At 45.0% G+C, this 13007-nt stretch overlaps 1 protein-coding gene and 1 pseudogene across 2 annotated transcripts in view; both read left to right on the top strand.

Moving 5' to 3' along the window:
* Positions 1-13007, top strand: part of LOC136655753 (potassium voltage-gated channel subfamily KQT member 1-like) — a 288896-nt gene that overhangs the window by 26368 nt on the left and 249521 nt on the right. For both annotated transcript variants that reach the window (XM_066632372.1, XM_066632373.1), the window contains exons 7-11: positions 807-947; positions 2369-2479; positions 2645-2740; positions 3703-3828; positions 4264-4426. In XM_066632372.1, coding sequence (XP_066488469.1) covers positions 807-947; positions 2369-2479; positions 2645-2740; positions 3703-3828; positions 4264-4426 — 637 coding nt within the window. The remainder of the gene's footprint in view (positions 1-806; positions 948-2368; positions 2480-2644; positions 2741-3702; positions 3829-4263; positions 4427-13007) is intronic.
* LOC136656373 (5S ribosomal RNA) lies at positions 4830-4946 on the top strand (annotated as a pseudogene).

Below are 13007 nucleotides of genomic sequence, written 5' to 3'. Positions count from 1 at the left end.
TCTCCTTGGGAGGGACAGAAGCAATGACTGGACCGATGTTCAGTTTGCTGGCCTGTCTGTCATTTTAGTTGCAAAGCTGAGCCTAAGCCCCTGTAGCTGACATGCAGCTACATGCTGTGAGCTCATTTTAAATACTGCACCCACAGTATCTTCACCCTCAGCCTGTGTAACAGTTAGCTTACTTAAGGAGGTCACATGTGGCCAAGACCAGCAGTTATTTCAGCCAGTGCAGCTTACGTAAGCTGTGCTCAAAGCAGTAGTTTCAAATCAACGTGGGAAAAGTACCATTTTTACTTGATCCCTCTCCAGCTTCTGCAGATGTATTTAGCCTGCTGCTTAAGATTTCAGTGTCCTTTCAGCAGAACAGCAGTCAAGTTGAAAGATATGGAACACTGTGCCATGGCAGGCCAGACTGCAGAGTTGAAGACTAGATTGGAAAGTCCGAACTCCTCTTCTACAACATGATATGTAGAAGGAACATTGGACACTTCCTGCTCCTGGACAAAATATTGTGGAGTAAGGAAGCTGAACTAGATGGGCCTTTGGCCTGATCCAGCAGGGCTAGTCTTGTGTTCTTATGTTCAGTGTGGTTGCTCTGGCCTCTGTCTTCATATACGTCTACAGCCTGACTCTATGCCTCAAAATCATGGGAGGGGAGGAAGTTATAGCACTCTCCCATTTCCCTCAGGGTTGTGCTTCCTGCCGCACAGGCTCTTTTCCCAAAAATTGTAGCATGTACAAAAATATTTGTACTGTCTTGACACTGCATAAGCTTCCAATTAGTAATTAAGCTTTGTTCCTATTAGGAACTAATAACCACGCTGTATATTGGATTCTTGGGACTGATCTTCTCGTCGTATTTTGTCTACCTTGCTGAGAAAGATGCCGTGGACGAGGAGGGTCAAACCGGGTTCTCCAGCTATGCCGATGCGCTGTGGTGGGGGGTGGTGAGTGTGCCTCTTTCTTTGTATCCTGCAAAAGTCTCTCTCAATGACATCCTCAGATTCAGAAGTTGGATAGGTTTTCAAATTATTTTTGAGAAACCAACATTACAGTAAAGTGTTCTGCTACTCCGCCGAAGGGAGGAATAGTAATAATTTCGAAATGTCAGGCTAGAAAGTGCCTTTCCAACAAGAAGCATTTTCCCCTTTAAAAATGGTTTGATGGGGAATTCTGAGTTCAGTGGGGGGCAGTCAGTAAGGGGAGGCTGGTTATCAGCCTGCCTCTAGTTCTCATGCTGAAATTTGCCACCCTGAAGTAGCAATTGATTCTGTTCATGCTGTAGCCAGGATCTTCAGCCTAGGACCCAATCCTAACCAATTTCCAGTGCTGATGCAGCTGCAATACAGCACCAAGGCAAGGGAAGAAGCACTCCCTTACCTTGAGGAGGCCTCAGTGGCTGCCTCCACATCACAGGATGCAGTGCATGTTCTGTTGGCAAGGCAGCATCAGCTCTGTAAAGTTGGATTGGATTGGGCCCCTAGTTGGTCTTGTGTGGCACAGTGACATCCTTTATGTAGTTCCAGGGACTGTGGAAGTAACTTTCCCACACAAGACAAGTGTGGCTCACCAGACATCTCTGAGTTTGTGCTGCTTCTTCTGGTGGCACATTTTAGATGTCTCTGACTCCATATTGAACATGAGCTCTGAACCGGTTTCAGTCTCTACAACGCCCAATCTGTCAGGTTCTGTCCCAGTGTTCACCATCATCCCAGGTCTAATCCTGGCAGTCAGGAACAGCTTTGAGTTGAGACAATTATACCATAAGTTATAGTACCACTGATTCCTAGCAATGCAAGGCACTTGTCCTGACCAAGGTGTTACTGTTTTTAGGCTGCACTCCTAACCTCACTTTCCTGGGAGTAAATCCCATTGAACACAATAGGACTTACTTCTGAGAAGACATGGTTAGGATTGTGCCCTTAATGGCTCAGTAGACATCTTCTTAAGCCTCTGAGAAGAAAAATGAATAACATTCCAATCCTATTCCCCTCCCCCACCAGCATAGCTGGTAGACCCATGGAGGTGGTTAGAGGGAGGCAGGGAGGGGGTTGAATGGGGTGGGGGTGGACAGAGCAGGGGATGGGGCCAGCGAATTAAGGATACTCAACTTGTGTGTTTACAAATGTATGTTGGTTCTGTGACATCAGAGCCAATAACCAACCATGACTATCAACAGTGGGCTTCTACCAAAGACTAGCAGAATCGGGTTTAGCAGAGCTCTAGCCTGGACAGTCCACCAAACAAGAGCATAGTGATTGTGCTTTAAAGACCACAGCCACTCCATTTGAAACTTGCTGTGAAAGGATGAAGATGTGAATCTAGGACTCTCACCACCTTTTTGAAAGTGATTTGTTTTGTCGTGTAGGTGACAGTCACAACGATTGGCTATGGCGATAAGGTGCCCCAGACATGGATCGGAAAGACGATAGCCTCGTGTTTCTCTGTGTTTGCCATCTCTTTCTTTGCTCTTCCAGCGGTGAGTGAGATGCTTAAGCAATCGTCAACCCAATGTGTAAACATTGCTTGTGTCTTGAGGAAGTGGGCTGATTTGACCAATTGAACTTACTGAAAATTCTGTATCTTTTAAGTGTAAACTTCAAAGGAGGATTTCTTTAAAAGACAACTACTCTTTGGTTTTCAGGGTATCCTGGGTTCTGGCTTTGCGCTGAAGGTACAACAGAAACAGCGTCAAAAGCATTTCAACAGGCAAATACCTGCAGCGGCCTCTCTTATTCAGGTAAATGGAATACTGAAACACGAACATCTCACAAGCCCTAGTAAAATAAATTTAAGCGTTATGGAATTTGTAACTGGCAAAATGTAATAGAAGAATTGTGTTGCAATCCAGACTACTAACTAAGGGTAGTGGCTTAAAGTTGCTCACTTAGAACCCAATCCCATCCATTCCCCTGCTGCCTCCCCCCCCTATCAATGCAGTGGTGCCAAAAAGCTACCACTTGCATTCTGTGGGAGTAATGGAGGTCTCCACAGTGTGTGTGTGTGTGGGGGGGGGGTTATTCAGACTTGCACCAGCAAAATTGCTGGTGCAAGTCCACGTTGACCCAGAATGGTGGACCAGCCCTGTGAAAGGGGTTAGGATTTGGCAGCCGCTGCTGCTGCCCAACCTGTCCCCTTTGAAGACTTTATCTGCCCTTCCCCCCATTGCCACCTGTCTCACCCCCATTCCACCTTCCCCATCACCTTCCCTCTGTCAGCGGGTCCTCTCTGTGCCTTGGTGTGCAGTTCTTGCGTTCATCTCTTGCATTTTGTTGCTCTCTGTTCCCTGCCTCTTTAGACTTGAATCAAAACCACGCCAAACCAAGACATAGTAGGCTGCATATGTGCTGTAGGGCACACTAGTGTGTCACTGTTCCATACTCTGAATATTATGGCACTCTTGCCAAGAAGATTGGCAGCCACTGAACAGACTTGCTAAGCAACTGAATCACTTGGTTAGCATGTGTTCCTTCATTCCTTTATAACAGAATTGAAGGAATACCATTTGTGAATTCCACCTGCTCCTTTAAAGTCAAGGGGTGATGGGGTTGGGATAAAGTGCGTTTTATCTCTTTTTTCACCATGCCTGCTATATAAATCCTTGCAGTTGTGTAGGACAAAGAGTATTATTTGCTTATATTGGGCAAGTTAAAAAAATTCTCAGCATTATCTTAGCAAATACTGCCTTTTTGTATTGTATAGACTCTGTGGCGATGCTATGCGGCTGATAAATCATACAGCTCTACAGCAACTTGGAAGATCTATGTTACACCAGCTCAGAGCACAAAGAAAAACACAGCACCATCCAGCCCTAATCTCAGAAAACAGGTCAGAAGGAACATATTATTCTTGACTAATAGTTATTCCTTTCTACTTAAGGGTCATCAAATAGCATGTGTATTATTTATTTGTTCACTATGCTTATATTCTGCCCTTTGGTCACACTTTTAAGAGATGATTTACAGTATAAAATATTGCAATGTAATAGGCATATACTGTGTGCATGTGCATAATATGAGAGAGAGAGAGAGAGATTTGATGCACAACATCCATATAGTCTACCTGATGCATTTTTATATATCCAATGGTTTTCTGCTTCCTAATTAGTTTCAGTTAAACATTCATGCTATTTCTAATGAAATACTTTCAAATTTCTTTTTGTAAGTCTGATCTGATCTGATTTTGTCCATATAGTACTACTTGGAAGCTGAAATCTTTGTACATCTCTGGTATGAAAGAATTGCCTTTTACTCTTTATTACAGACTAGAAAATATAAGAAGAAAGGAAAGCCTGGAAATGATAATGGTTCCACAGCTATCATAAACCCAGGGGAGACAGCTCTGTCTGTTCCACAAATTACATATGACCATATTGGCGAGAGAGAATATAAGAAAGAGCTGAGTTTCTACTTTGAGGAACCTGGAGGTAATCTACTACTCTACAGTGTCTCTATACATCAGTCATCAGTTCCTCTTGTAATCATGGTCACTAGAGTGATAAATCTCCATCTGGGCTATACCACTTCAGACTGCAGTGGGGGTTCAGATGTTTGCTTACAAATAAATTCCCTGCACAGAGCATTCTTAGCCTAACTTTCTACCTTGCTTTGGTCACTTTCAGACATAAAATGAAACCATGGTTTGTCTGCTTTCTCTCTCCCCTTGCCTTCCCTGGAAATAGCCGGGTGCTATCCCCAAATCTCAGCAGGGCCCAACTACTGATGAATCTTAATCTTGTCCTACCATTGGCCACCCTGAAACAGAAAGTGGGCAGAGAAGCTAAAGGGGGCTTCTGGACCCCAGAACAAAGAATATTCCTCATGCATCCAGCCAGCAACTGTTACCCTGCACATGCCCAATCTCGTCTGGTCTTGGAAGCTAAGCAGGGTCAGGCCTGGTTAGTACTTGGATGGGAGACCACCTGGGAATACTGGGTGCTGTAGGCTTATACCATCGACTTTCAAGACTGAAGGTTGCCAGCCAACCAACCAGCCCTTCCCCCCTTCTTTCACCAAAATCACTAAGAAATTTCTCTGGGTTTTTATTAACCCTTTCCCCTCCTCTACCGCAAAGAACTGTACATTCCATCTACCTACCTGCATCTGCCTCCACAAGGATACTGAATATGATTGCCAGTTGCTGTTGGGATGTCTCATGTCCCCAGATGTTAATGACCATCTGTCAGGGTTCATGTTGGTTCCTCTAAAGGACGGGGAGTAATAATCTCAAGGTTCTTATTAAAATCCAAACAAAAGGGAACATGAAACACAGGATTCATTAGGATCCAATTAACAATTAAAAACTTTAATATGACTTCAATATGCAGATAACAAAAGCACTACAAAATAAAGGAGGCTCCTGAACCTGCAGGACTCCCCATCAGGCAAAACCCTTTTATGAACTTGCCAAGAAAGAGATTAAAAAATAGTTTCACTCACAGTCCCCCTGCTCCCATCCAACCAAGGAGGCAACAAAGTTCCCTTCTCCACAGGGTTTTATTCTCTATACTAATAAGCCCAATCCTTCTCACCTGGGTCCTTTACTCCTGAGGAAGCCCAACTACTCTAATACCAATGGAAGGAAAGACCTACATGAAACAAGTTTCATGACACCATCAGTGATTAGGGTGAGTGCACTCCTCCCCCTTTACCATTTTCCACCCCCTACAGGTTCAAGGTCTTTCTCACCTGTTCCCCCAACTCCTGGAATACAAGCCTTGAATAAAACTATGCTCTGTTAGCTTTTCTGGTTACATATCACAATATGTTGCACATGCGGCTGCCTTTGAAAAATAGGCACTAACCAGAACTAGCTATGTCAATCACATCTGTTTAGTTCCTAACAGTTAAACTGGATGCTGGTCTATTTTTGAGCACAAATAAAAATGCTGGTGAAGAGTCATTAACTAGTGTGCAAGGTAGATTTTTTAAATCAATTATTATGGCTATCTTCATCGGCATGTTTTTCAACAGCGCTGTACAGCCAGAGAAGAATGTTCTAGATTCAGATTTGACAGCTGGGAGAAGTCTAAAGATGGCTGCTAGTTTCGGCTAGGCCTACCTGTGCATGTTTACTTTTGCATCAATTGCAACTTGTAGCACTATACTTTTTTTTTATATTGTAGTATTCCTCCCCACTTTGTGTAGCCTTGTACAATATTAATGCCACCCAAAGACACCCCACCTGCAGAAATCCCAACGCTAGGATCAACTTTACCACCTCGTCTTCCTTAACCACCTTGCTAACATATAGTATAATAATAATAATACAGGTATTTATATACTGACTTTCTAGGTCCTCAGATTTCTCCTCAGACTTTATTCAAGGCGGCTTACATAGGCAGGCTAATTTAAATCCCCGTAGGGATTTTTACAATTGAAAGAAGGCTCTATCTTTCAAAAATGGTTGGCAACCTTCAGTCTCGAAAGACTATGGTATAAGCCTACAGCACCTGGTATTCCCAAGCGGTCTCCCATCCAAGTACTAACCAGGCCTGACCCTGCTTAGCTTCCAAGATCAGACAAGATCAGGCAAGAGCCACAACAATTCAGAAGTTTCGTTCTGATCTGGCCTCCATCCTCCCACGCTCAGAGCAGATGGAATAACTCGGCTCAGCTTGTCAGCTGCTTCAAGGTCGCACGGTGCCGGTGGCCTCGTACTGGCGACCTTCGGATGTTATCTTCAGGGAAATGGAGGCTCAACCCTCTAGACCTCCTGCTCATATACACAAGTCAGACCTCCTCTTGGAAGATTTTGCAGGTGGTGAAATTCTTACAACAGATAAGTTGCTTAAAGTTAGACTTCTTTGAAGACCAACTTGTTAAACAGTCTCTTTTATAGTACCACTAGGTGTGCCTCAGTATCATGCCACTGTAGGGTAGCATCCATCCTGCAGAGAAGATATGCAGAGGTATCTCTTAGCATCCAGAAGGTTGTCCTGAATCATAGATTGTCCCAAGTCACAGATTGTTCCACCTATGAGGACCTCCCTGAAAGTCAGAAGGTGTCCAGTGCCCATTTAGTAGAACTGCTTCTGCTGAGGCTCTGAGAGGTAGAGACAGAAGGAGGCCTCGGAATGCAAGGAACACTACAGGGAAAAGGGCAGAGCAAGAGGGGTGCGAGAGGGAGTCGAGGTGCTGAGAGAGAGCCCAGTTATCACATGGGCTGCCCTCTCAGCAGCACTGCTTCTGCTGAGGCATCACTTTGAAGAGTGCCTCTCAGATGTTGAGCTGCACAGTGATGCCTTGGCAGAAGAGGAACTTCTGAAAGGGCAACACACATGATAATTGGGTCTCTCATAACTTGAAGATATGATCAAGATTTGCACATTTTCTCTTCTATCATTTGCCTGATGAGTTTTTATGTGATAACGAAGTGCTTATTTCTGGCCATCATCTGCTCAATGATGTCACTTTAATGATGGCCTTTAGCAGGAGCCTTGAATGCTAACTGGCCCTCTGTATGAAACAAGTTTGACATCCGTGCTCTAATCCATAATCACTCCCATTCCAGCATCTTGCATTGACTCTCTGTTGCATTTTTACAGTGACTTTTTAAAAACTGAAATTGAATTGCATTTTCCCCAGTTACGAGGTTTATAATCGGAGCAGTTAGCAGTTTTAGGGTTTGGCAGGCACTGATATTTAATTAAGCGGGTAGGGCAGTAGTGGATTACACTGTGAGGAGATTTACACTCTGAGAGGCTAAGAGGTTAGATAATAATCACTTTATAAGAAAGACTGAGCCATGTCATTTTAAAATGGTTTGGATGCCCTTCTTTCAGGACAGCAGGAGATTAAGAAATGGTTCCAAAATGATTGAGAAATGGGGAGCAAGTGCATTATCTAAAGTCATTCAGACTTTAATTGTGATTCAGACAGTTAATTAGGACAGAACAAATAACTAGCATGTATGCACTGCTGAAACAGAGACGCCTGTGTTGGCTTGGTCATGTTGTGAGAATGGATGATGGCCGGATCCCAAAGGATCTCCTCTATGGAGAACTGGTGCAAGGAAAGCGCCCTACAGGTAGACCACAGCTGCGATTCAAGGACATCTGCAAGAGGGATCTGAAGGCCTTAGGAGTGGACCTCAACAGGTGGGAAACCCTGGCCTCTGAGTGGCCCGCTTGGAGGCAGGCTGTGCAGCATGGCCTCTTCCAGTTTGAAGAGACACTTGGCCAACAGACTGAGGCAAAGAGGCAAAGAAGGAAGGCCCATAGCCAGGGAGACAGACCAGGGACAGACTGCACTTGCTCCCAGTGTGGAAGGGATTATCACTCCCGAATCGGCCTTTTCAGCCACACTAGATGCTGTTCCAGAATGACCATTCAGAGCGCGATACCATAGTCTTTCGAGACTGAAGGTTGCCAACAACAAAGAACTAGTGAAATTGTGGTGGTATGCCTACAACCCAATCCTACAGTGGATTGGGCTGTCATGCAGAGACAGAGTTCTGCTGTCATTACATGGCTGCTGACCAAGTGAGCAGTGCTCTGTTGGTGGCCACAAGAGGCTGTAGTTCACCACCACCACTGATGGACCCTGCCAGAGAAGTTAAGGCAGTAGTGGGGGCAGGGAGGTGGCATGGAGGGGGCAAAACTGGATAAGAACATAAGATTAGTCCTGCTGGATCAGGCCATAGGCCCATCTAGTCCAGCTTCCTGTATCTCACAGTGGCCCACCAAATGCCTTAGGGAGCACACAAGACAACAAGAGACCTGTATCCTGGTGCCCTCCCTTGCACCTGGCATTCTGACATAGCCCATTTCTAAAATCAGGAGGTTGCGCATACACATCATGGCTTGTAACCCGTAATGGATTTTTCCTCCAGAAACTTGTCCAATCCCCTTTTAAAGGCATCCAGGCAAGAAGCCATCACCACATGCTGTGGCAAGGGGATCCGCAGACCAACTACACACTGAGAAAGAAATATTTTCTCAGGGTGGGGAGGGGAGAGGAATAGAGGTTAGAGAGGCTGCAGTAGGGGGTGATTTACATTAATCATACCTTTAACATGTTGGATCATGATTCTGTGGCTACTCACATTTAGACAGAATGTAAAATTTGGCAGAGTTATAGCAGTACAAAAGTTAAGCCTAAATTCTAGTTTTAACAATAGGTTCTTCACTGCTCTGCATATTTTGCTTTTTAAGTTCAGAAACCAGCAACTAAAGACAGTGCATGAAAATATATGTAGTCTGCAGCCCTGCACACACTAACTGGGAATAGATATCACTGAACTCATATTATTGGCTGCTTTGATCTGCGCATTGGGGTGCGGTAGGAAAATGCATGCGGAATGACAAGTCATATGTTTCCGTAACTACTCATTTCTAGATAGCAAAGGTGACAGAAGGCTACCATTTTTTTCATGGCAAAACATTTTTCGAGTTAAAATTGTTGTAGTCTACACATGAATGAGATAGTGGCATAGCTAGAGGGGGTGCAAAGCACTAAGTTTTTCAGGGAGCCTCACTGTGGTGTGCAAGGAGCCCCTCCCCCTATTCTTTGGAGCCATTCTGGGGGGGTGGAGCAAAATGGAGCAGAACACCTTGCTTCGAAGGGAAGGGGGAGGGGCCACTTGTATGCCGTGGTGAGACTCCCTGCAAAACTTAGTGCTTTGCACCCCTTCTAGCTATGCCACTGGCAGGAAAAGATAGTATTTGCAAGATATTTGGAACACCTATGAAGTCTTCTGGCTGAAGCGAGTATACAGCCCAATCTGGGGCCAGGCAGCATCAAAATGTGAGTTCTACTGTCACTGAGTGCTGTAAAACAATCAGCATTGACTGTAAAGGTGCTCCAGCAGCATGCTGATTAGCTCTCTGCCAGGGTGCTGGTGAGAAGGCCGGAAGGGCTGGTGGGAAGGCTGTGGCTGCACCACTAGAGAGGGGAGGGATAGGACTGGGCTGTTGATTAAACTCCATAACGGGTTACTTGAGCTCAAACAGTTTCAGAAAGTCTGTAATACTTGGAAACCAACTAAATTAGGCAGCAAGTATTCTTTGTTATTTCAAGACTATGCTGTTGTATAGAATTTGGTATGTTGCATTTAACAGATGTGTAGCAGTGCAACGCTACTTGGGAAGCACCTAGGGTTTAGAACCTTGGTGCCTGAGGGAGAGTGCTAAAAGCAGAAGCACTCTGAGGATTTGAAAGTTAGAACTAGAGCAGCAAGGAGTAAGAGCAATGAATGAGACACAGCAGACATTTAGAGAGTTGATGCAGGGAGAGCGGAGCCGGAAGTAGGACGGTATGAGATCGAGAGAGAAGTCCGTCCTCCCGGCTAGCTTCCTCAGACTTTTATTCATTCTCAAAACACATGATGACACTAAGGAAAATTACTGAAGGTTGCTGAAATCTGCACTGCTAAGAAACCTACTGGCTCTGGCTTGACCGCAATACACATTCCTAAGATATGCGCTTCTTCATAACATCCTTTGTTTACAGGCTCTGGGCGAAGACTCAGCAACTGGCCCACTCTGGTGTGCCTGAGTGAGGGGGCAGCAGGTTTGCCTGCCTGCCGGTTGCCATGTCTCTAAAAGCTTAATGTTCTGTACATTTTTCTACAAGATGTGTTCAATCCATAACAATACATTTATAGAGCAGTGATTTCTCAACCACTGTTCCACAGCACATTGGTGTGCCGCAAATGGTCTGTAAGTGTGCCGTGGGAGTTTGGGGGCAGGTAATTTATTAGTAGAGCCACTGGAAGATGTGAACTCCCCCTCACCAGCAGCAAGTGTGCCTCGTCAATTGTCAAAACTCAGGTGGTGCGCCTTGACAGTTTTAGCGCCTTGTCAGTGTGCTATGAAAAGAAAAGGGCTGAAATAGCTGAGTTATAGTATGTGTGTTTGTGTGTGTACAGCCACAAGCACGTAATTAGATGACTGCACTGCAGTAGTGAGATTTCACACACTCGCTCACAAAATGTTGTTTTGTGTCTATGAATCTGTTCACACTGTGAGTACCAAATACTGAGCAGAGTTCCTGGGACAGGTTGTAGACGAGTAAAGGAGAGGCCAAGTCAAGGCCAAGAGCCCAGGTCATGCACACTCCTTTTATCTGAGCATCCTGGAAGCTGAGTCTGCACATTATTGGGTTCAGGGCTGGTTGGTTCCAGGTTATACGGAGCCTTTGGCAAGATGCTCTTGGTGGGCTTTCCTTTTGTGGCAATTGCAGAGATTCCTTGTTGCTTTGGCTGTTTTTCAGCAGTGAAAAAAGGAACAGCAGCAGCAATGCAGAGGTCAGCAATGTTTTCTTCCAGAGTCACGGGGCCTCTCGTGGATGCTAACTCTAGGTACTTGTGTGTGAGTGTTTTCCAATGCTCCTATACAGCTGTTTATTCAATCAGGCAGCTACAGGGGGCCTTGGATAAGACATTTGGAAGAACCAGAATAACTAGGCATCCTCTTATTCTATTAATGTGATTTGCAGGTGTTCATACACATTCACTCTCTCTGTGTGATTTTAATATTTTCCTTTAGAAATGAACAGATGTATTCTTAGGCTACGGAGAGTCATGCCTCCAGGGGGTCTTCCAGCAGACTGAGCATATTAATAAATCAGTGTTTGCCTCTTAAAGCTATCATGTTCTAACAATTACTGTTAAGTTTATCAGAGTTTCCAAGAACATCGGCTTGAATAATCGGTTTGAAAGAGAAGAATAATTCTTGCTTCTGAATGAAGGTCTTAGGGTTGTTCTGTGTTAGGTTTGCATAGAATAGCTTTTGTTTAAGACCAGGCTGCGCAGGCTTCTTTCTAAAAGTAAGTTCTCTCATGCACTCATTAACATGAATCCACCCCAATCCAAGGTTTCTAATAGTACAGAAAAGGATAGTAGTTCGGTGGTGAGTAGTTAAGCCAGGAAACAGGTAGCCAGTAATTCAGCCTGACCTGCTAATCTCACGTAGGGGAACAGGGAGCAGAGGCGTTGAATAGTGTCATGGTTAGTGAGAATATTGCACCAGGGTCAGGTTGACCTGTCATATTAGTGAGATGGAATAACTTCCATAGGCACAAGTTTCATTCCTCTGACTATTGGACAATGTCAGCAAGAAAGGAGGATGCATTCACCTTTATCCTTTGCTTGTGAGGTTCCTGACACTATTGTTGAGGACAATGCGAGGTCTTCCTTCCTTTTTCATGTGATACAGTCACTTTGTTTGCAGTTTCACTCTGCTGCACACCAGGGAGTGGTCAGTGTCGCAGGCAGCACCCTGATAGCTGCGTGTGATCTTGATGCTGGGAAGGCTGGAGCGTCTGGTGAGAATCAGGTCGAGCTCGTGCCAGTGCTTTGATCGTGGGTGTCTCCAAGAGACTCTACGTTGGGGCTTCGTGTTGAAGAACGTGTTGCTGACACAGAGACCGTGATGACAGCAAAATTCTAGCAGGCGTTGGCCATTTTCGTTCATCTTCCCAGTGCCGAACTGACCTAAGCAAGTGGGCCACAAACTGTTATCAGCACCAACTCTAGCATTGAAATCGCCGAGGATGAACAATGGCTCTTTTACGGGGATCTTCTTGATAGTGGTGGCCAGGTCATCATAGAATTTGTCTTTGGCTTCTGCTGGAGACGACAGAGTTGGTGCATTAGCACTGATGAGAGTGACAGGTCCTGCTGATGACTGGAGCTGCAGGGACAAAATTCTTTCACTTCCCACAGTAGGTGGGATGATGGATTTCAGTAGGGTATTTCTGACCGCAAAGCCAACACCATGTTCCCTAGTTTCATTTGGTGGTTTTCCCTGCCAGAAAAATGAGAAATTTCTCTCCTTGACAGATCTTGAATCTGGCAGCCTAGTCTCTTGAAGGGCGACGATGTCCATCTGCAGTGTGCTCAGTTCCATGTCGATGACAGCTGTTTTGCGTGCGTCGTCTATTTCTTGCAGGTCATCAGAGAAGCCAGGTGTCATTGTCCTTACGTTCCAGGTGCCCAGCTTTAGGGCAGGAATTTTCTGTTTTCTGTTGCATGGTGCAGAGTTGTCGATCCGCTTGTCGGTTTTC

Source organism: Tiliqua scincoides, chromosome 6, assembly GCF_035046505.1.
Source record: "Tiliqua scincoides isolate rTilSci1 chromosome 6, rTilSci1.hap2, whole genome shotgun sequence".
Taxonomy (NCBI): Eukaryota; Metazoa; Chordata; class Lepidosauria; order Squamata; family Scincidae; genus Tiliqua; species Tiliqua scincoides.
The sequence above is the reverse complement of the archived record's forward strand: the minus strand, read 5'-3'. Positions and strand labels throughout refer to the sequence as shown.